This window comes from Typopeltis vanoorti, chromosome 14 (genome assembly GCF_054136105.1).
Source record: "Typopeltis vanoorti isolate ZY-2024b chromosome 14, IOZ_Tvanoo_1.0, whole genome shotgun sequence".
Classification (NCBI taxonomy): Eukaryota; Metazoa; Arthropoda; class Arachnida; order Uropygi; family Thelyphonidae; genus Typopeltis; species Typopeltis vanoorti.
In genome coordinates, this window is record NC_143562.1 from 113,203,059 (window position 1) to 113,226,938 (window position 23,880).

General features: G+C 36.3%; 1 protein-coding gene across 5 annotated transcripts in view; it reads right to left on the reverse strand.

Moving 5' to 3' along the window:
• Nucleotides 1-23,880, reverse strand: part of LOC150099843 (protein Gawky-like) — a 580,239-nt gene that overhangs the window by 440,368 nt on the left and 115,991 nt on the right. For 3 of the 5 annotated variants that reach the window (XM_090404074.1, XM_090404072.1, XM_090404073.1), the window contains exon 3: nt 19,997-20,041. In XM_090404074.1, coding sequence (XP_090260200.1) covers nt 19,997-20,041 — 45 coding nt within the window. Of the gene's footprint in view, nt 1-19,996; nt 20,042-23,880 lie in introns of those variants that run through there. The other 2 variants (XM_090404075.1, XM_090404076.1) reach the window with 2 other exon arrangements.

The following is a 23,880-nucleotide window of genomic DNA, read 5'->3' on the forward strand; positions in this document are numbered from 1 at the left end:
TGCATAACCTTACATTTTGCCACATTAAATTGACATCCATTCTCCTTAGCCCAGACCTCCAATCTATCCAAATCATCCTGCAAAATTTTGACGTCATCTGCATTCACTATTGCCCTACCCAACTTCGCATCATCCGCAAAACAAATGAACTGTTCCTCTCAGATCCTTTCCTATATCATTTATGAACAAATTAAACAGCAGTGGTCCAAGAACAGATCCTTGTGGCACACCACTAGTCACAGGCCGTCTTGTGAACTCTACTCCTGAGTAAACCACTCTCTGATATCTCTCCGTCAACCACCCTCCTATCCATCTCACCAACCCTATGTCCATTCCCATATGCTGCAATTTACTGATTAGAATTCCATGTGGTATCCTGTCAAAGGCCTTAGCAAGGTCCAGTAGAATCACTGTAAACCCATTACCCTTATCCAGTTCAGCCGTCACTGTGTTATTACCATAACCAAATCAGACAAAGGAAATGCAACTGTAGTGATGGATACAACAGAATATGAAAGCAAATTGCATGCACTTTTCCAAGACCAGTCAACATATCAAATTATAGATCGAGATCCCACCAACTCACAAAAGAATAAGGTGTGCAAGTTATTGAACAAAGTCACTTCCTGGCCAAAAGAAACAGTCAACAAACTCAAACTCCTCAACGTTAAAACACCCAGGATATATGGAGCTCCAAAAATCCACAAACAAGGTACACCTTTTCACCCTATTGTAGATAGTATAAACAGTCCAACATATAAACTTGCTAAGAATTTAGCCAAACTACTAGCCACTTGCACAAACAATTCTCCCTCTTTTGTTAAAAATTCTACCCACCTAAAAAGTATTTTAGAAAACCACACCTTAAAAAGTTCAGAATAACGAGGTGATTTTTGATATCACCTCGTTATTCACGATTTGGTTATGGTAATGTGGTTATTCTTGCGTAGCTCTTTTAGAGCCATGATTTCTTTATGTGGGATATTAATTTTGGGAGGCTTAGAATGGATTAGGATATTGGCCACTTCTAATTGGCTATTGCAGGTCGTATATCCCATGTTCAACGGAAGCCATTATTTTGGCTTTTGGAACTTCTTTAGGAGTAATGGCAAAATTGTGTCCCCGACTTAAAGCACTCGTGGTTTAAGTCGGGGACATAAAGCAATCATGGCTTCTTTGGTTACCGATGATAAGTTCGCAATGACGCCATCTTGATGTAATCACGGCCACTGCATAGCAATGCATTGTTGGAGGATATTAAATTTCTTCTGGTGCCGGTTCCTAACTTTGGCAAATTCTATGTTGCCTGTAGAGTAGGAGATGCTATCCAGTATATCCCATAGTTCTGAGTTCAAAATGTTAGATAGTATATCACGTAGTGCACTGAAGGAAGAATTTATTTTTGATAGTTCTCAGCGAGTAGCGTATAACTGTTCCCGTAATAGTGCTAAACTCGCTCGTTTATAAATACGTTGGGCTTTGGCCAAGTGAAACTTGTTCTTAATTTTTATACAGTTTGGTATTAAATTGGTATCTCGGCACCTTTTTAAGAAGGCTAACCCATACAGTTGCTGTGCCAATTTTACTTTCCACTTACCGTATTGTCGTGCCTTGCATATGATATCGTCTCCGTGAAGAATACTTAACTGTGTGGAAAGGCTTATGTGTTTGTTGCCCATGTTGATTGGATTTTATCAGTATAGTTGCAAACACAGATTGATAAGAAAATAACTATTTATTAACTTAAATGCTAATATTTTGCTGGTGTTATATCCAGCATCTTCAAAGCATACAAACAAAGTTTGTTACAGTAGCGAGACAACTGCAATCCGGTGTAACAGTGGGACTAGTATGAGTAATTGTAGCGTGCAACACAAAGACTAAAGTCCTAATTAGGCGCCATCTAAGTTTAAAAAAAAACAAGAAAACAGATATAAATTTGGTTTTAGGATAACTGTCTCCCAAATCTTTGGTAGATTTATACAGCCATACTTGTTGAGGTTTGGAGTATATTTCAAGGCTTCTGTTGATTCCAGGAACAACCTCTCTGACTTGTAAAAGCTTCTGTGCAGTACTTTTATTTTTTTCCAATTGATCCTGTGTGCAGGCAAGTTATTTTACATGGAAAGAGAAAATATACAAACAATTAGATGGGACAGCTATGGAATCCCCCCTTTCTCCCCCCTTAGCCCACTTCTACATAGAACATCTGGAAAAGCTAGCTATCAACACAGCCACTCTCAAACCTAGTCGCTGGCTACGCTATGTTGATGATGTGTTTGCTATTTGGCCACATGGCCCAGACACATTGAATACATTTTTAGTGCATCTAAATAGCCAGCACCCTAAAATCCACTTTACAATGGAACTAGAAGCCAATGACTGTCGACTCTTCTTGGACACACTTATCACACGTCTTCCAGAAGGTTCCTTGTTATTCTCGGTTTATAGAAAACCCACACATACAGGGAGATATTTACACAAACAATCACACCATCACCCTTCTCAACAATATGGTATCTTAAAAACACTAACCCATAGAGCTAGAGCAATTTGTTCCAATGACATTGCTCTCACTGCTGAACTTTCTCACCTGTGTCACACCTTCCTGACCAATGGCTATAATTCCTATAAAATAGATAAAATACTAAATGCTCCCCAAAAATCCCCACTAACTACCACAACAGACTACAACAAAACTATCACCATCCCATACATTAAAGGCACATCTGAAAAGATATAACAAACACCAATTACGCACAGTATTTAAACCTTATATAAAATTAGCAACTCTCATCCGTTCACCTAAGGACAAATGCACTCCTTTATCACATCCAGGAGTCTATGAAGTGCCTTGTTCATGTCATCGAGCCTGCTATTGACAGACAGGAAGAACTGTGGACATCTGCCTCAGTGAACACAAAAAATATATCCAGCACTTTTGTTATGGCAAGTCAGGTCTGGCAGATGATGCTTTGGATACCCCTGCACACAGGATCAATTAGAAAAAAACAAATGTACTGCACAGATGCTTTTAACAACATCTCAGTCAGAGAGGTTGTTCCTGGAATCAACAGAAGCCTCGAAACATACTCCAAACCTCAACAAGTTTGGCTGTATAAATCTACCAAAGATTTGGGAGACAGTCATCGTAAAACCAAATTAATATCTGTTTTCTTGGTTTTTTTTAAACTTAGATGGCACCTAATTAGGACTTTAGTCTTTGTGTTGCAAGCTACAATTACTCATACTAGTCCCACTGTTACACCGGATTGCAGTTGTCTTGCTACTGTAACAAAATTTGTTTGTATGCTCTGAAGATGTTGGATATAATACCAGCATACCAGCGAAATATTAGCATTTAAGTTAATAAATAGTTATTTTCTTATCAATCTGTTCTCATCTATACTGTTAAAATCCAATCAACATAGATCAAATTAGTAAGACATGGACAACAGAAATGATAATGATCAAAAACAAAGAGGTACAACTAATTGAAAGTAAAACAAAAATAATGGCCAGATGTTAATAATACTTTAGAGATTTATATTATAAAAACAGCTATCAGGATATTATTAGTTCAGCCATTGAAATGGAAGAGAAAACAAATATCTTTACCAAAGAAATAACAGCACACATTATAGATAAATTTAAAACTAGGAAAGCACCTGGTATTCATCAAATACAGGCAGAATTCTTAAAAGCAGGAAAGGAACAATTTTGGAACCATTAAAAACATTATTTGAAAGGATCTACAAAAATGAAGCAATAACTACTGATTGGACCAAATCAGTTATAACTCCTATATACAAAAAAGGAGATAAAACAGAATGCAATAATTGCAGAGACATTAGCCTCCTCTATTCCAAGTAAGGTTTTTAAGAAGGCACTCCAAAACAAATTAAGCCACATATAGAACTAGCATTAGGAGAAGAACAAGCAGGTTTCAGACCAGGACGAATCACAATTGATCAATTATTCACCTTAAGACAGCTAATAGAAAAGACGCTAGAGTACAACCAAAGTTGCTATATAAATTGCATACACTTTTGTCAGGCATTTGAGTCAATCCATAGAAGAGAACTATGGGAAACTATGCAAGAATTTGGAATTCCCAACAAAACTATAAGAATAATAAAGAATTTATACGAGAAATCTGAAAGTGCAGTATGAGTGGAGTAAGACATGGATATAATCTGTCACCAGACCTGTTCAATCTTACACTGGAAGAAGCAACCAGAAAAGCCTTAAACAAAGAAGACTCTGGAATAAAAATATATAGGGAAAATATAAAAAAATTGAAATTTGCAGACGACATTGCATTACTTGTAAGCACGGAAGAAGATCTACAACAAATTTCTGATAAAATAAAGGAAGAATGTATACAATTTGGATTAAACCTAAATATAGACAAAACAAAAATTATGCAAATAGGAAAAAGAAACACCAATCTGAATATTGAAATTGACAGTAAGAATCTAGGGCAAGTAGAAAACTTCACCTACCTTGGAGAAGTAACTAAGTACAATGGTGAAATTACAAAAGATATAAACAGATGAATCAGTCAAGCATCCCAAACTTTTGGACGACTAAATAAAATATTGAAGTCAAGAGACAAGACATCAAACAAGTAACAAAAGTAAGAATCTATGACCCAATGGTCCTCCCAATACTTCTGTATGGAATGGATGCTGGAATCTCAAAAAGACTGAAGAGGAAAAATTATTAACTACCTGAAATGGGTTGGCTAAGAAGATTACTTGGAGTATCTCTGATGGACGGACTAAGAAAAACAAAGACATAAGGAAACAACTAAAACAAGAAATGACAATAATAGACAAAATCCAAGAAAGAAGACTGCGATGGTTTGACCATGTGACCAGAATGGGAACAGAAAGATTATTATTATTATTCAGGCCTCCATGCAGTCAAAAGACTCATCGTGGGAGGTCCTTCCTAAGAAACACAAAGTCTATCAAGACTCATTGAGGGGGAGGTCCCAACTCCCTCCCTCCACATAAATGATGGAAGAGAGCAGAAGAAGAAAAGAAGAAGAATTGCAAGGGGATATTTGGTTGTTTACAGATGATGCGAAGCTGGGAAGGGTTATTAGTAATAGTGCAGATGTGGTAGCCCTGCAAGAGGATTTGAATAAGCTAGATAGGTGGGCAAATGAATGGTGGTATCGGTTTAATGTAGCAAAATGTAAGGTCTTGAGGTTTGGGATACACTGATAGGATGCTGCATACTCTATGGGAGGAGTTAAACTGGAGGAAGTAGGAGATCTGGGTTTGATGATTGATAGAAACCTGAAATTTAGGGGACATATTGCAAAGGTAGTGAAGGTACCCAGAGGATTGCTGCAATAATGAGAAGGACACTGACCTGCAGAGATAAAATGGTTATCATTCCGTTGTATAAGACTCTGATCAGACCACACTTAGACTATTGTTCTCAGATCTGGTCCCCAGAATTTGAAGGGGATAAATTAACTGTGGAAAGGGTACAAAGGCAGATAACAAAGATGGTGTCGAGACTGTACAATGTTAGTTATAAGGATCAGCTGAGGGAATGTGGACTGCAGAATTTGGTGGATAGAAGAAGGAGAGGTGATATGATTGAGACTTTTAAACTGTTGAAAGGTGGTTACAGGGTTGATACTGGGGAGTTCTTTCGCTTGGTTGAACAGCTGGAAGGAGTGATGACAAGAGGCCATTCCTTGAAAATATGAAAGGAAACTGTGAGCAAGAGGGTGAGAAGTGGTTTCTTTGCATCGATGGTGGTTGAACCATGGAATACATTGCCTGATGGAGTGGTGAGAGTGAGAATAGTCAATGCATTTAAGGAGTGGTATGATAGACTTTGTGTTTCCTAGGAGGGACCTCCCACGATGAGTCTTTTGACTCCATGGAGGCCTGAATAATAATAATAATACTAGGAAAGAACTTGACATTGTTAGCATCTAGCAATGTGTTGGCAGATCTAATCTGAGGTGGTATGGTCACTTAAACAGAATGGGAGAGGAAAGATGAGCAAAACAAGTATTGTCTGCAAGGTTGGCAGGAAAAAGACCCAGAGGAAGACCAATTTATAGGAGGATTGATATAGTTAAAGTGCCTTAGAAGACAGAAATATAAGATCTGATAATGTTGGAGTCTTGACAGATAACAGATTGATTTGGAAGAAAATTGTTGATAGGAAGTTAGTAATTATGTAAGTTCCTGTGTAGTACTATCATAATATTGTGTACACCCCTTGAAAGTACCTGTTATGACTGCCATCATGAAAAAAACGAATATGTATAAAAATGCATATAAGAAATTAAAAAGTACATACATTAGACTTTAAAATGGCAGCAAAAAAAAAAAAAAATCAGAAATTGGACAATCTAGAGATAAGCTGTGATTATAGCACTGAAAGTCTTCAAACTGGCAATAAGTAAGATATGAAAATATAGAAATACAAAATATATTTGGTATAAACTGTACCAAATATAGTAAGAAACTTAAGAAATTTACCATGGAGCATATGAAAAACTAACCTCTAGCATTGGAGTTGTTTTAGTTGCACTACTTAAGACATAAATTCTGTCCACGAGCCATATATTCACCTTTTATTAGTGCTTAAATTAATGTTAAGATTGGATATAAAATACAAAGGCATCCATAATATTTCCATTTTAATAAGATGTGATTAATTTTAAAACTTGTTGAAATTCTGTGGATCCACCAAATAAAACTGGCCACTGTAATAAATACGATTCCAGGAAAACTTTGAAAAATAAAATATTTTCTTCCATCTAAAGCATAGTGATAAAATAACTTGCTTTAATCAAAATCAACAATTATGCACCTTCATTCCCCTGATGATCTGGACTGACTCATGTAAAAAAAACATTGGTTAGTCCAATCATCACCAAGAACTATGGGCACACTGCCCATTGGTGTCCGATGCTTCCTTCACTATCTACTTCCACCTTTCTTTGTCCAGTGCACAGTGTCGCAGTTTCTGTACACCCATTCCACACTAGTCCTTTATGTCATCTATCCATTCTCTGTATGGGCTACCTCTTGGATTACACCATCCATAATACCAAACACGAATGTCTTTATCTTCTGATCCTCACTCATTCTGCAGATGTGTCCAAATAATTGCAGCTTCTGTTGTATGATCTTCTGCATTAGATTCTCCTTTGGTTGTATCTTCCAATATAGCTCTTCATTTGTGATTTTCTGTATTCATCCTATTCTTAGAATCTTCCTGTGACAAGTTCTTTCAAATGCCAAAATTTTTCTTGATTCCTTATTTATTTCCCAAGTTTCAGATCCATATAGTACACTGCTGAAGATGCATACTTCCAGGACTCTTAGTTTTGTTTGCAGGCTGATCAATTTACTTTTCCAGATATTATCAATGACCTTCAGATTTGTTCTTCCCTTTACAATCCTGATATTTATTTCTCTTTTAAAGTCCAAATCATATGTCATTTTACTTCCCAAATATGTGAAATGTTCTATGTTTTCTATATCAGTTCCATCCACTTGTATCTTTTGTTTCATGTTCTCCTCACCAAATACCAGTCTGTTTTTTCCACATTCATAACAAGTCCAAATCTCTTCCCTTCCTCATTTAACAGCTTCGGTGTTTTTTGTAGCTCTTTCATCTTCTTCAATAATAGCAACGTCATCTGCAAATCTGAAATTGTTATTTCTTATCCGGTCTACTGATATTCCTTTTGCATCTTACTTCATTTTGTCCACTGCTCTTTCTAAACGTGCACTGAAAATGCTTGGTGATATTGCCCCTGTTTAGTACCTCTGCTTGTTCTAAAACAATTTTCCCAAATCCTCACCTATTCTAATTGCTGCCATTGCATTCTCATAAACATCTTTTAATATGACCAATTAAATTAAAATTAATGACAAATTAATTTTCTGTCAATTTCATAGGATTCTAGCATTTCTAATGTCACTTTCTGGTCAATGTTGTCAAATGCCTTCTGAAAATCAACAACAACAAAAAAAGTATATATGTCTTTGTTTTTTCTCCTAACTTTCTCTACTATTAACCTCATTGTCAAAATCTGTTGAATTGTATTATATCTTTCCTAAATCCTGCTTGCTCGTCTGCAAGGTATGCTTCCAATTGTGTTCTCAATCTTTCTGTCAATATCATCATCATCACCACCTTACCAAGGTGACTTGTCAAAGCAATTGTTCTATAATTTTTACATTCTAGCTTATTTCCTTTCTTGTAAAATGTCACTAATATCGATTTCACCCAGCATTTTCCCTTCCTTCCATACCATATTACATAGTTGGTGCATTTCTGTAACCATACTTTTTGCCACAATATTTCTCCAGTGATGCTGTCCTATTGCTATCCGTGCGGTTAGCCTAGTGGCTTTGCGCTTCACAAGCATATGCCTGGGGAAGGAGTGTCCTAGGTTCGATTCCTGTCAACGATATGAGGAGCTTAAGGATCTTCCTCAGCCATAGCCAAGTTAGCCGGTCTTGGGCATGGACAGCAGGGTTTTTTTGGCCAATTTATCTGGTGTTTTTCATCCCGCAAGCAGGCAAACCAGTCCGAGGACACACACGGATTACAGTGAGGAATACTGACTCAGCCATAGGTCTGATTCATCAGCCTATGCCGGTTCTGAAGCCTGGATAAAAATTTGGGGGGACTAGATGGTACCGTGAACTCCCGTAAAAAGGGGAAACGCAGTACCACACGGAATTTAATTTATTTATCCTATTACTTTTCTACCTCTCCTCTTAAAATGTCCATATCATACTCTCTGCTTCAATTCTTCAATCAGTTTCCCAACTCCATCTAAATCTAGTTTTTCTTCATATAATTCACTACGGTATCTTGTCCACAGCTGTACAATTATATCTTTATTCATAAATACTTTGCCTTTTTCATCTTTAATTGCGATTTGTTTTGGTTGCCACCTTCTATTAAGGTTGTTCTAATCATTTTGTACACCTCCCTAGTGTTGGGCTCTCCATGATGCTGTTCTCTACTACAGCATTGAGCTTCTAACCATTTCATCTTATCAATTCTGACTGCTTTTTTCACCTCATTATACTTTCTTCTATATTGCTCCTTTATATCATCGATCCCCTCTTATCATCGATATTCTCTTCTCCTGTACTAACTTAAGTGTATCCTGTATAATCCACTTCTTCTTGATCTTCTCTTGTTCTTCTTCTGGCTGTTTCTTCAACTACATCTTCTATCGCCTTCATTACTCCTTTCAGTCTTGGATTCAAATTTTTTTCTTCTTTTTCTACACTTTTTGGTTTCTCCTCTAACACTGTTCTGTACCTCTGTACCTTCTTCTTATTTCTGCTTCACTTATTCTTGCTGTAGCTCTTCATTTCTGATGATGGGATTTATATTTTCTTTTTAATTTCAATTTGGTGTTGGCAATCACTAAACTATAATCCGAATCTATATCCGCTCCTTGAAAAGTTTGGCACTGCTGTACTGATGTTATCCATTTTCTTTTAATCGTAATCATATCAATCATGTTCTTGGTTTTCCCATTATTTGATTGCCATTTTCTATACTCCTTTTGTTGGAATCTTGTGTTACAGATAATCATCTCATGGTCCACAGCAAATTCTAACATTTTTTCACCTTGTTCATTTCTTTCTCCCAAACCATATTTTCCCATGATGCTTGTCCAACTATTATTTTCAATCCAATTTTGGCATTCCAGTCTCCTTCAATAATTACTATATCTTTTTTTTGGTATTGTTTCTAAGGTCTCTGTCGTATCTTTGTAAAATAAATCAATATCTGCATATATCTGGAGTACTGATATGTTAAATGGTTTTGCTGAAATCTTGCTACCATGATTTGTTCACTGACTGATTTGTAGCCTAACAGTACCTCTCTAGCTCTTTTGTTAAGAAGGAAGCCAACTCCCGCTTCATGCTTGGTGTCATGCCCTGACCATATGACTTTGCATCCATTTATTTCTCCTGATGATGTCCATCACATCTCTGTCAGTCCTAGTATATCACATCAATATCCCTTCAATTCCTCGTGAAGTAATTCTAGTTTTCCTGACATCCAAAGTGTCCATACATTCCTTACTGATAATAGTTAGTCCAATACAGATAATAAAAAAAAACACATAATTATTGTTATCCAAAGATGAATATTGACGCCATGGAGCCAAGGAGGTCCCACTGTCACAACACACATACACTATTCTCCATGCAAAAATTTGCTCCTCGTGCTCTTGCTTACATTCTCCTTATACAGTTTCCAGGATGACCTCTTGTTATATCCCTTTCTCCATTCTGTGTAGACAGGAATCGAACCCAGGACTTTCTGACCAAAGGACTTTGTCTATACCGACTGAGCTATGGAGGATCTATTTACAAGAATAAGATCTTTATGAACTGATAATTAAATACCTCAACTATCTATATCCTCTGTAGTAGTTATTAATGCATCATTTTCATTAACCAGTATTATCCTCTCGTAATCGGAACTAAGTGGCAATAGTTAAACATCAGTCATCGTCTGGGCTGCAGCAAGATAAGTAAATTTTATATTTAAATTATTATTACGTGATGCCTCCAAGGAGTCCAAAGACTCATTGAGGGAGAGCATCTACTCTACAACTCTCTGTCTTAACCACTCAATCTACCAACTACACTGAACTGCATCATTTACACCAATGCTATCTACGGCCCACCACCACTTTTTTCACAGACAATCACAAACATCCATGCTCACAGTGGGATTTGAACCTGCAGCCTTTTGGCTGGAGAATGGATATGTTAACCACTCGACACCAACCAGGACGGCGATATTGTGTGGTGATATTGTTTAAATTGTAGATTAATCATCTCATCAGAGGATGTTATTATGAATGAAGTGTTAAATTTCTCTCCAGTTGGTGAGAGTGACCATGAAGTAATTACCTGGGTGATTGCCAACCATGGGAGCACCTCAGTGAGGAAAGGGTATATGTGGAACTAAAATGTTGGTGATTATGAGAAGCTCAGGAGACAGCTTGCAGCTGTAGTGGGAATGAGGATTTGGGTGGAAAGGAGGTCTATACTGCTTGAGTGATATTCATGATCTAGTAGGAGCAATGTCTAAATGTCAGAAGGATAAATAAGTTAGGTGTGAAATGGATGAATGAAGAGAAGAGATAAAAAAAAAGGCATTAGAGAGACAACAAAAGAGGAATGGTAATAATCAATTCCACGAGGAATACAAAGATCAGGCAAGGAGGGTGACTCAGTTGGTAAAGGTAGCAAAAGTTTAGTATGAAGAGCAGAGAAAATAGGGAATTAAAAAAAAAAATCCTAGAGTTCTTTTAGTATATGGCTAGCAAAAAAAAAAACAAAAACAAAAAAAAAGATTATGGTAGAATGGCACTGATTCGAGAAAATGCTGTATAAGGACAACTGCTACAAAGAATATAGTTGAGATATTTAATGAGCAGTTCATAAAGGTCTTTCATCCTGGTGAAAGTGACATCAGAGTTTGAAAACAGTGGATGATGAGTAGGAGATTGACTGTGAATGAAGAAAAGATATATGGAGAATTAAGCACACTTGATATTAATAAAGCTGTGAGACTTGATGATACATCACTGCATATTTTGAAGGAATGTGCCAGGGAATTAACATCTGCCTTAACATATTTATTTAGTATGAGTCTTACATTGGGCCAAGTTCCAAAGGAGTAGAAGGAAAGCAGGCCTGGTTGGCCGAGTGGTTAGCTCTCCAGCCAAAAGGCTGCGGGTTCGAATCCCGCTTTGGGCATGGATGTTTGTGATTATCTGTGAAATTACTACTGGTGATAGGGGGATAGATGGCGTTGGTGTAGTTGCGGTTCATTGTAGTTGGTGTATTGAGTGGTGGAGATAGAGAGTTGTATAGTAGGTGGCCTCCCTCGATGAGTCTATGGACGCCCTGGAAGTGTCATGTAATAATAATTTTTTCATAAAGGAGATGACAGAATTCAAGCATCGAATTATAGGCCAATCTCTGTGTCTGGTGTTGTGGCTAAAGTATAGAGAGGCTGGTAAGAATCAGGATCCAGAATTGGATCAACATCAATGGTATTATCTTTGATGGACAGCACGGATTTGCTAAAGGATGTTTTAGTAATATACATGGCTGGTCTGAAACGTTCTCGGCCTCGACCATAGATGGCAACACTATTGGCAAGATTTTCTTTTCTAAGTTGGTACATCTATCATAAGCATCCATGTGAAATTGCAAGTCATTCTATCAAGTAGTTTGTTTTATACAGCTCTCTGATGCAAAAGTGTTGTCTGATTCCATCCAATTTTTATCCCTTGAAATGGATAAAATTGAGTATCGTGTGGTTATAAAATTCTTTGTAAAAAAAGGACTCATTCGAAGTTCATAAAAGTTTATGGGCACCCTTCTCCTTCGTTTTCGACAATTAAGAAATGGTTGGCGAGGTTAAACATGACCATACCAGCGTTGAAGATGATCCATGTGAAGGACGTCCAATAAGTGTAACAACACCAGAAACCATTGATCAAGTGCACAATATGGTACTGGATGACTGACGAGTCAAAGTGCATGAAATTGCTGAGACTATAGGCATTTCAAACGAACGTGTAGGATATATTTTGCATGAAGAATTGCAAATGAAAAAGCTTTGCGCAAGATGGGTGCCACACTTGTTCACAGAAGATCCAAAACACACTCGCATGAAAATCTCTGAACAGTGCTTGGAGCACTTTAACAAGTATACAACTGATTTTATGTGTCGATTTATTATTATGGATTCACCAGTACACACCAGAATCTAAATAGCAGTCTAAACAGTGAACAGAAGTCGGTTCTTCAGCACCAAAGACAAAGTCGGTTCCATCAGCAGGAAAGGTCATGGCATCGCTGTATTGGGATGCTAAAGGCATTTTGTTTATTAATTATCTTGAAAAGGGTAAAACAATAACCAGGGAATATAATTCCGATCTTTTAACCTGACTAGACAAAAAAATTAATGAGAAAAGACCCAGTCTGCAGAAGAAAATAATCATCTTTCATCAGGACAATGTACCTGACCACAAAGGTGTTTTGCCAATGGGAAAATTAAGGGATCTGCACTATGAATTGTTAGACCATCCATCCTATTCCCCAGATTTGGCTCCCTCTGAATTCTATCTCTTCCCAAAACTAAAACTCTTCCTCGTTGGTCAGCATTTTTCTTCAAATCAAGAGGTGATTGTATCTGTAGAGGGCTGTTTTACAGATCTTACTGAGAACCACTACAGGGACAGGATAATGGCACTGGAGCATCGCTGGAATAAATGTATTAGTCTTAAGGGAGATTATGTTGAAAAATAAAAATAATTTTGAAATTATAAATTCGTTTTTCATTGTTAGGCCGAGAACATTTCAGACCACCCTCGTACTTACTTATTTATTAGAATAAAGTGACAGCAGCATTGGATGTGGGAGATGGATACACAGTAGCATACTTAGAGTTTACAAAGACTTTTCATAGATAATAAGTTGATAGCCAAACTAGATTGGATGGAATTAGATATTAAACTAATATATTGAATTGGAGATTGTTTGATAGGTATCAAGTTATGGAGCAATTTCTCAAACGAGGAAAGTCACTAGTGGTGTGCTTCATGGGCCTGTTTTAGGGTCATTTCTGTTTAACTTATATGTTAATGATATTGGGGAAGATTTGAATGGGGATATATATTTGTTTTGCATATGATGCAAAGCTGGGATGAACTATGAGGAGTAGAGTTGATGTTGTGGTCTTACGAGCAAGAAGACTTGAATAGACTGAGTGAATGGGCACTGGAGTGGGGATGACAGTTCAACATTGTGAAATGTAAGGTTTTAAAATTTGGAAAACAAAGATGGGATGTAGAATTTACTCTTGTTGGGGATATACTGTTGGAGGTAGAGGAAATAAGATCTTTGTGTGATGGTGGATTCTTCTTCTTCTCCCATAGTCCTAAATGAACCGTTGGGTCATTCATGGCTGGTAGGTGATACTCTTTGCTAGCCTCCTCCAGTCATCTCGGTCTCTTGTTCTTGATGTCAGTTGAGAAAGGGAGGAATTTGTCCATTTTAATCGAGGTCGGCCCCTAACCCTTGATCCCAGAACGATTCCTTCTAGGGTTTGCTTTGGAATGCCATTAGCCCTCTTCACATGTCCGAACCATTTCATCTGTCAGAATATTTTCCCTTTTTCTCCCATTTTTGAGTCAATCAGTTTTCGGACATTTTCATTGGTTTCGTGCGTGGTATAGGGAATTCTCAAAAGTCTTCTGTAAGTTTTCATTTCGAAAGACAGGAGTCTCCTCTCATCTTCCTTCAATAAAGTCCAGGCCCCACAACTATACAAAAGGACAGAATTCACTAAGGTGTCAATTAGTCTTAGTCTGGTTGTGATTGCTATTCTGTTATCCACAATGGTTTTAACTTCTGTAGGACCGGTTGCCTTAGCAATTCAGTATGTAATGTCAGTTTTTGAACGACCATCTTGACTCAACGTCAAGATGGTCGTTCAAGGATAAGGATCTAAAATTTAAAACTTTGCAATTTAACAATTTTAAACTTAACAAAACTTTGTGCGCAAGGCCTACAAAGTCACCTAGGGTTGGAAACAACTGAAAAGGGAAAAAACACCACCATCACCATAGCCAAAATTGTAAGGACAATAGAACAAATTCTGACAATGATGCAGAGACCACTGATTTGTAGAAGTAAGGAGATTCTGGTTCCATTGTATAAGGCTCTGATTAGGTCACATATGTACAACTGGGCTCAGATTTGGTCACCTGGTTTTTCAAAAAGTTGAAGAGATGTTGGGGAGGATGCAGAGATGATTGACCAAAATAGTTTCTGATCTCTGGAATGTGGATAGGAGAAAGAGGGGTGATGTGACATAGACGTACAAGTTGGTAAAGGGTTGTTGTAGGATAACGGTGGAAAATTGGGAGAGAACAAGAGGTCATCCTTGGAAGCTGTATAAAGAGGGTGTGAGCACAGGAGTGAGAAGCAATTTTTTTTGCATGAGGAAATAATTGTTGCTACGGCATCTCTAAAATTTGTTTCCAATTCTTGTTGTGACATCAGCTAACCTTTATGTAATCAATAAAGAGTAATTAGTGCAAAGCCAAGACTACAAGGTGGCCAACAAACTGGTCATTTTCTATCCAACTATCTATCTTGGAAATGGACATCGCAAGTTTTCTGCACATGTTTCAAAATTTAGGGTTTTAAGTCCAGTTGAAAAATGATAAAAATGTATATATCGCAAGTTGTGGATGACACATAATATGAAGTGGTATCAAAAAGTTTCGAGACTGGCTCTGTTTACGAGAAATTACTTTATTTATCTACGTTTACACACTATCACCTTCTAAATAGTCCCCTTGCATATCAATACAGTGCTCCCAGCATTCCTGCCACTTCTGAAATGTGTCCTGGAAGTCTTCTTTTCGAAGCATGTCAAGCACCTTCTGCAATTCGCGCTGGATCTCTGCAATGGTGTCAAAACAGTGTCCTTTGAGCTAGATCTTCATTTTCGGGAAGAGGGCGAAGTCTGCAGGAGCCAAATCTGGTGAGTAGGATGGGTGCGGAAGTGAGATCATGTTGTTTCTGGCGAGAAACTCACGTGTGAGGAGAGCTCGGTGACAGGGTGCATTGTCGTCATAGAGCATCCAGTTTTTCGTGCGACACAGATCTGGTTGCTTTCGCCGAATGTCCTCCCTCAGACGCCTTAAATCCTGGCAGTAGAACTCACTATTGACAGTCTGGCCCCTGAGGATGAATTCTCGATGCACAATGCCGCGAATGCCGAAAAAGACGATGAGCATGCACTTAGTCGAGCTGCGGACCTGCCTCACCTTTTTCGGTTGTGGAGATGATGGGCTCTTCCACTGTGAAGACTGTTGCTTCATCTCAGGGTCGTACCCTTACACCCAAGTTTCTGGTAATGATCACTGGTAATGATCCTCGAATTTCACGTTTGCTTTTTGTTCTAACTTGCTGTCCATGATGAAATCGCAGATGTGGTAACACAGGTGGTCAGAATAGCATCAGTTGCCCAGCTCCCGATGTACACAGGACGATGTCTTTTGGCACACTGACTTATGAAGGGTGCTCCATGTGACTGTGTATACAGTCTTGTGCTGCCATGTGTTGGTGTGTTACAAACCTACTCTCGAAACTTTTTGATACCACCTCGTATATCGAAACAAACAGTATAATTTATTCTTTCTTTTAGGGTTACACGGTGATCAGCATTCATATTTGTTAAATTAGGGACACACAACACACGTGTTGAAAAGATTATTTTACTGATTAATAATAAAATAATAACTTTATGTTTCGATCCCTGTATTGAGGTCATCTTCAGAAGGACATTCAGAAGTATAAGAACAAGCTACATGCTGTTGCACTCTATACAAGTAAATTACATCTACGTTGTTAACTAATCTTTTTTCTCAGCCTGCCCTTTAGTGGAAAAAATAAAAATAAAATAAAATAAAAAATAAATAAATAAATAAAAATAAAAAAAATAAAAATAAAATAAAATAAAAACTACAATAAACTCTGCTAAAGTCCTCACGTACTAGGATTCTTCTGGAATTATAGAGTTATATTACGATTATCTTCTGGATTTGTACAGTACAGGTTGCTATTGAATGTTCAAAAAAAAAAAAAAAAAACATACCACAGAATTGACTGGAAAGGTACCAAGTCCCTACACTGCACAAAACCTGGTTCGAGCGGAAATTCAAGGAAGCATGTGAAATGCTCAAACATGATCCGAATCTGAATAAAAATGATGGTCTAACAATTTCAAGAATGTGGAGGACCCATCTACAACCTTCATATCAAACCACGAAGAAAAATCTCAATACAAGACCTAGTGAAGTGGTTTTTTTTTTTTTTTTTTTTTTTTTTTTTTTTTTTTTTTTTAACATTCAATAGCAACCTGTACTGTACAAATCCAGAAGACATAATATAACTGTATAATTCCAGAAGAATTATAGTACATGAGGACTTTAGCAGAGTTTGTTGTAGTTTTTATTTTATTTTATTTTCATTTATTTTATTTATTTTTATTTTCCACTAGAGGGCAGGCTAAGAAAAAAGATTAGTTAACAACGTAGATGTAATTTACTTGTATAGAGTGCAACAGCATGTAGCTTGTTCTTATACTTCTGAATGTATCCTTCTGAAGATGACCTCAATACAGGGGTCTAAACGTAAAGTTATTATTTTATTGTTAATCAGTAAAATAATCTTTTCAACACGTATGTTGTGTGTCCCTAATTTAACAAATATGAAAGTATAATTTATTGTTTTCTCTGTAAAGAAATATAAGCCTAGAACTTCTGGGACTATAAATACACATAAAACATTCATTTTTGAGGAATCTTTTTCAAAATCTAAATACTAATAGGTAAACTGCAATTCTGAATTTGACAATCATATCTGTTTACATTACGAGAAATGCAGAATATTACTTCATCTGATAACATAACTCTGCTGAAGAAACTGTCTTCTTCCATAATGATATTCAATTCAAAATGGACACATTTAGTAGTTGCAATGATGATATGCTGAATGATCTACAATTTACAGGACTTATACTGGCATCATTTTTAAAGTGCTGTGAATCAAGTGGATCAAGGAATGCCTAGCTCCAAACTTTCACAGGCAACCGACTTCTGTAAATTATTTGCAAATGCACCCACAGTGTATTAGGAAGTTTTCTTGGATGTCACATAATTTACGTTTTACAATATTGCTAATTTGCTGAAACCAGTTAATCCACCTGATGGTGTAATGCCAATTATACTAGCACTTGATAGTATGAATGGCATTATTCATCATCAAGTGGATTAGCCTGATAATTTTTCGTAAATTCTAGATGCACTACAGGTAACCCTCATATAACGTGGATGTTAGGTTTCATACAAATGCCGCATTATATAAATCGCATTATGCAAGATTCAGATCACATAGAAAAAGTAGGGTTAGGTTCCGAAATTGTTTTTTTTTTTTAATTATATAAACAACAATGACATATCAAACAAAAATATTTTTTTATTTAATTCAGGTAATTCATGTAAGTTAAGAAAACACGAACTATGAAGCAAATACATAGTATGAAATTATAAAAATACAAATTGTACGTAAGCTTCATTGTACATAATGCATAAATGTTTTAGGCAAAATAAAATAAAGTGCATATTTTAATCATCATCACTGTCTTCAAAACTAACATTTAGTACATGTTCTTTATTTACGAGTGGTCGGACGTCACCATCACTTGAAATCTCATGGGCATTATTGGTATAATTCTCATTGCATACTTCGGCTGCTTTAGTTATCAAGAAGTCAGTAATAAGACCATGCTTACAACTATGCTGTAATTTTTTATTAAGTTCATAATATGGAGCTAAACAAATATCCAATTGTTCTCGTGAAGAGCGCTCCATTGAGGGATCATTATCCGTAAAATAACTTCCTAACTTTCTTGCCAAGTCCAATTCTTCTGGTGATTTCTTTAAACTGAATTCTTTAATGGACTTTAAAGGAGTGATCGAAAGCACATAAATGGAATTAACATACTTTTTAAGTTTAATTTATATGCTTTCATGCATATTATATCCCATTTTGCTCAGTGACAGGCTCACCCACCACCAAGGAGAACCTAATATTCCATTCCAGGGAAAAGCATTTGCCATGGGAGCCCTTGGTAGAGATACAAACTTTAAAATGACACTGTTTGAAATGAACAGGTGTCAAGTGCTAGTCTAAGTCTTAAGTCGTAAGATGGCATTGGTCATGGAAAAATCATCTGAATGATTTTTCAAAATGAGATGAATCCAGAATGATCAGTACCATGCAGTGATCATTCTGGACTCATCAGCATAAGAACCTAGAGCAAAATTTTAGATTACTAAGTGATACACAAATAAAATCACAATCAGAATCTTCGGCAGAACTTTCCCCACCAATTTGATTCGACGTCATCTATTAATTACACCAGTTCCTTCTCATTTAAATCTGTTTTTCTATTAATTCACTAATTTCATTTTAAACCATATCGCCAAAGTGGCCATTACTATAAAAATAAATTTTTACATAAAAAATCATTACATATTGTATATAACTCACCTGAAAATAGTGCTCAGCTTGAGATTAACACACTTATGATTTTTAATGTGCTTTCCTGGCAGAAAACGAACACAACAATTGACGTACATGCATGGTACGTCAATACCGCAAATTTAGCAAAGATAAAATTTGATTTTTAAGTCACATGGTGAAAAATATATAAAAAGATAAAGGGTTTCTACAATTTGTAGACGTGTTTTTATCGAAACCGCATTGTATAAATACTGCGTTGAACAAGGGTTACTACAATTTGTACACCACGTTATATCGAAACAGCACTGTATAAGTACAGTGTTATATGAGGGTTACCTGTAATAGTAACTTAATGATATATTACAAATATTTATATTCTAATTTTCTATAGAAAATTAGAATATATTTACAACTTCTATATTTTGCTCACAATAACATGAACATCATTCAGGAGTTGTAAATAAATTCTAATTTTCTTTACGAGTTAAACCATTTTTTTAAATATAACATTATGTCTACCCCATATGTTTCTATAAAACATCTACTAATAATAACTTAAATTCAGTATACAATAAAAATGCAGTAAAGTAATGCCATATTGACTACATACCAGAACAAGATAAGCACACATGAACACAAAACCCTGGGTAAGTAAACATCTTGGATTGAGAAATAATTGCCAAATACTGGCATTCTTTTGTGGAATGCTAGTATTGAACATATACATACGTTTATTTAAACTGAACCTAATTCTTGGCTCCAAAACAATAACTTATTAAACACAAATAAATATTCTCACTATTAAGTATTCAGATAAGTGGAAATGTGCAAATATTCACCTCTTCTGAAGTTTCAGAAAGCCCTTCAATCCCTGCTTCCATGTCCTACATCAAAAACAACAAATGCTTTAACCTGCTACTAGCGATGTATGTGGATAGGGTTAGTTAAAATGAAAGATACATCTTTAAATATTAATATTCCATGCACAGAACAAATCATTTACATAAATGAAAAAAGGTAGAGATACAAACTTTAAAATGACACTGTTTGAAATGAACAGGTGTCAAGTGCTAGTCTAAGTCTTAAGTCGTAAGATGGCATTGGTCATGGAAAAATCATCTGAATGATTTTTCAAAATGAGATGAATCCAGAATGATCAGTACCATGCAGTGATCATTCTGGAATCATCAGCATAAGAACCTAGAGCAAAATTTTAGATTACTAAGTGATACACACAATTTGTGGGGAAGGATGCATTTATAAAGGCAAGAGTTCTTGGTGTCCCAGAACTGATGACACAACTGTGGAATACATAGAGCAAGCCTACTTGAGATGTTTGTCATAGAAAAGTGATGTATTTTACAGTATTTACTCTCAGTTTTTGCATCCCTATAATGTTGCCAATTCTATATTTTTTGAAGCCTGTGACAAAGATAAGAAATATGTTGTGGCCACCAAAAAATGGTGACAATGACAAAACTACCGACAGTAGTTTGTGTACAGTGACAAAATGGCATTCCATCTCTATAGCAAGGTTAACTGCTAAATTCACTTCTTGGGAATGAGAATCCACATGAATCTATACAACTATGGGGAGTTCAAACCTTAATGATTTCTAGTTTACATAAAGGTAGTGTTTACAGAAAAGTTGATGTGGCTATGCCATACAATCACCTGCAGATGCTAGTGTTTGAATCACATTCTCCCACATATCTGGGTTGTTTGAGCTACTGATTGGGAACAGACTTTAATGACTCAAATTATCCAACTGCATCCAATGGATTTTTTTTTTTTTCAATGATATAAATGAAATATACTGTGCATATGCCACCACTCAACAGATATAAAAAAATTATAGCAATGTATCATCCTCGCAGAAGCTAAAAAATATGATAACAGATAAAGTATCAGACTGATGTGTTCAGAGCAACCTATAGTGCACACACACTGAAGATGTGACCAAAATATTACGAGATGTACAATCATTTCGAACAATCACAATCTTTGTTGTCTTAATCTAAGGTCAGCATATCACATTTCTATTTCAGGACATGTACTCTCTCTCTCTCTCTCTCTCTCTCTCTCTAGAATATATGCCATTAATTTAGCAAGTCTACGAGGGTGGTCTGAAAAGTTCTCGGCCTAACAATGAAAAAAACAAATTTATAATTTCCAAATTATTTTTATTTTTCAACATAATCTAACTTAAGACTAATACATTTATTCCAGCGATGCTCCAGTCGCTGGAATAAATCTTGTCGCTGTAGTGGTTCTCAGTAAGATCTGTAACAATCACCTCTTGATTTGAAGAAAAATGTTGACCAGAGGAAGAGTTTTAGTTTTTGGGAAGAGATAGAAGTCAGAGGGAGCCAAATCTGGGGAATAGGGTGGATGTTCCAACAATCACAGTTCAGATCCCTTAATTGTCCCATTGCCAAAACACCTTTGTAGGCAGGCGCATTGTCCTGATGAAAGATGATTTTTTTCTTCTGCAAACTGGGTCTTTTCTCACGAATTTTTTCGCCTAGTCTGGTTAAAAGATCAGAGTAATATTCCTCGGTCATTGTTTTACCCTTTTCAAGATAATTAATAAACTAAATGCCTTTAGCATACCAAATGCCATGATCTTTCCTGCTGATGGAACTGACTTTGTCTTCTTTGGCACTGAACAACTGGCTTCTGTCCACTGTTTTGACTGCTGTTCGAATTCTGGTGTGTAATGGTGAATCCAAGTCTCATCCATAATAATAAATTGACACACAAAATCAGTTTTATACTTGTTAAAATGCTCCAAGCACTGTTCAGTTCATAAACTTTTATGAACTTCGAATGAAATTTTTTTGGCTTAACGCCAAAAGAAATCCTTTTTTTACAAAGAATTTTATAACCGCACGATACTCAATTTTATCCATTTCAAGGGATATAGACAATACTTTTGCTTCAGACAGCTGTATAGAACAAACTACTTGATAGAATGACTTTCAATTTCACATGGATGCTTATGACAGATTTTTTTCCAAAAAAAAATCTTGCCAATAGTGTTGCCATTGATGGTCGAGGCCGAGAACATTTCAGACCACACTTGTAGAAGGATAAAAATCCAATTACTAATTACAAGATGTTATTATTCATGTTGACTAATCCTGTATTTTTAAGTCAATATACAGTGCTTGGAAAAGTCAATGAACACCCCCCCACCCATGGGCAAGGTGCATCGTGACATGTAACAAGGCAGTATAAATTGGAAGACTATGATGCTTGCAGGTCAGTGAAACTGCATCTGGGTGAAACGGCTGTGAGAAGAGAACTGAGAAAGAGGGAGTTTGTGTTTGTGATAGGATGTAATGCTGCAGTCCTATCTGTATGGCAAATTGTTGACAAATTGGACCATTCAAGGTCAACGATCGGTGATACCATATTGAAATGAAAGCAATGGAAGTCCTACCTGCAATGAATCACTCACCACACTCATTGAAAGTAGCTGTTGGATGCTATAAAGCAGCGCTTCCCAAACTGTGGACTGAAGCCCCCTTGGGGCTGCAGGTTTTGTTGAGGGGGACCGTGAAATAATGAAAACAAATTTAAAATGTTTTAAGAAGTAGTTTTTTTATTTTAAAAGAAACGTATTTAACTTTTATTATTTATTTTTTGTTATTTTTTATATTTTAATGGAAAATTCACACATTGGTGTTGGGTCACAAACTTTGCTTCCTGCGTATTTCGGCGCTTAATGAATATTAGTAAATATTGCTTATTCATATGTTTCATTTCAAAGCAGTGGTTAATTGTATTTACTTCGAATGCTCTCCGGGGAAGCTCCAAATCTTGCTGTCCCTTTCATCACGCGTTCGTAATCAGGGACTGTTGATATTGACTTTATATACATATCGAAACTCGTTTTATATTATCACTGTCATCCGAGCTAGTTTTCTGTCACCAATAAAAGTTTCGCATATACTTCACACATGAAAAAAAGCTTAAACAAGTTCATGTGGGGATATAGTAACTCGCTTGCAGTGGTAAACAACACACCCTCCCTAACAGCCACTATACTGCAGAGGCAATAAAAACAAGTAAATTTATTATGCCAGTGAATAAGGTATGAGGAGTCTGTGCAATATATTTCTCAACAAATAGTGCAATTAGAGACAACTGGGATAAAAACACACTAATTAATGAATCACATGTCCCCTCATAAAGAAACTATGCTGTATAGACTGAAACAAAACCATATGTTGCATGGGCAAACAGTATCTAACTAAAAACTATTGTTATTAATTAGATATGTGTGAGTTCGATTTCCCAAGGTAGCAATAAAATTCAACCGAACGTGTTAAAATTCGTAAAAGTGTTAAAACTAAGTAATATATATATATATATATATATAATGAATGCTATGGCAGTTTTACATATGGAATTTGGTTGAAGAGAGTTAGCATTTCAACTCAATTGTCAGCTATGCTTTTATCTTTCGGTTGCGCGATCTTTTTTTAATACCGCACCAATCATATGCACGTTTTAATAACCTGCCTTTGCTGTCTGTTTCGCGTTAGGCTTAATTACCGTAAAGGGAGAAAAGTCACAAAGAAGAAAAATGTTCCTGGTCCGGGGATTCCCTTATTCAGGTAATATTCATTAATTTCATGTTATCAGTCAGTGGTGTGCCAGTATCAGTAAGTGGTGATATTATTTGATCTATTCTACGTTAAAAAATTTAACCCTG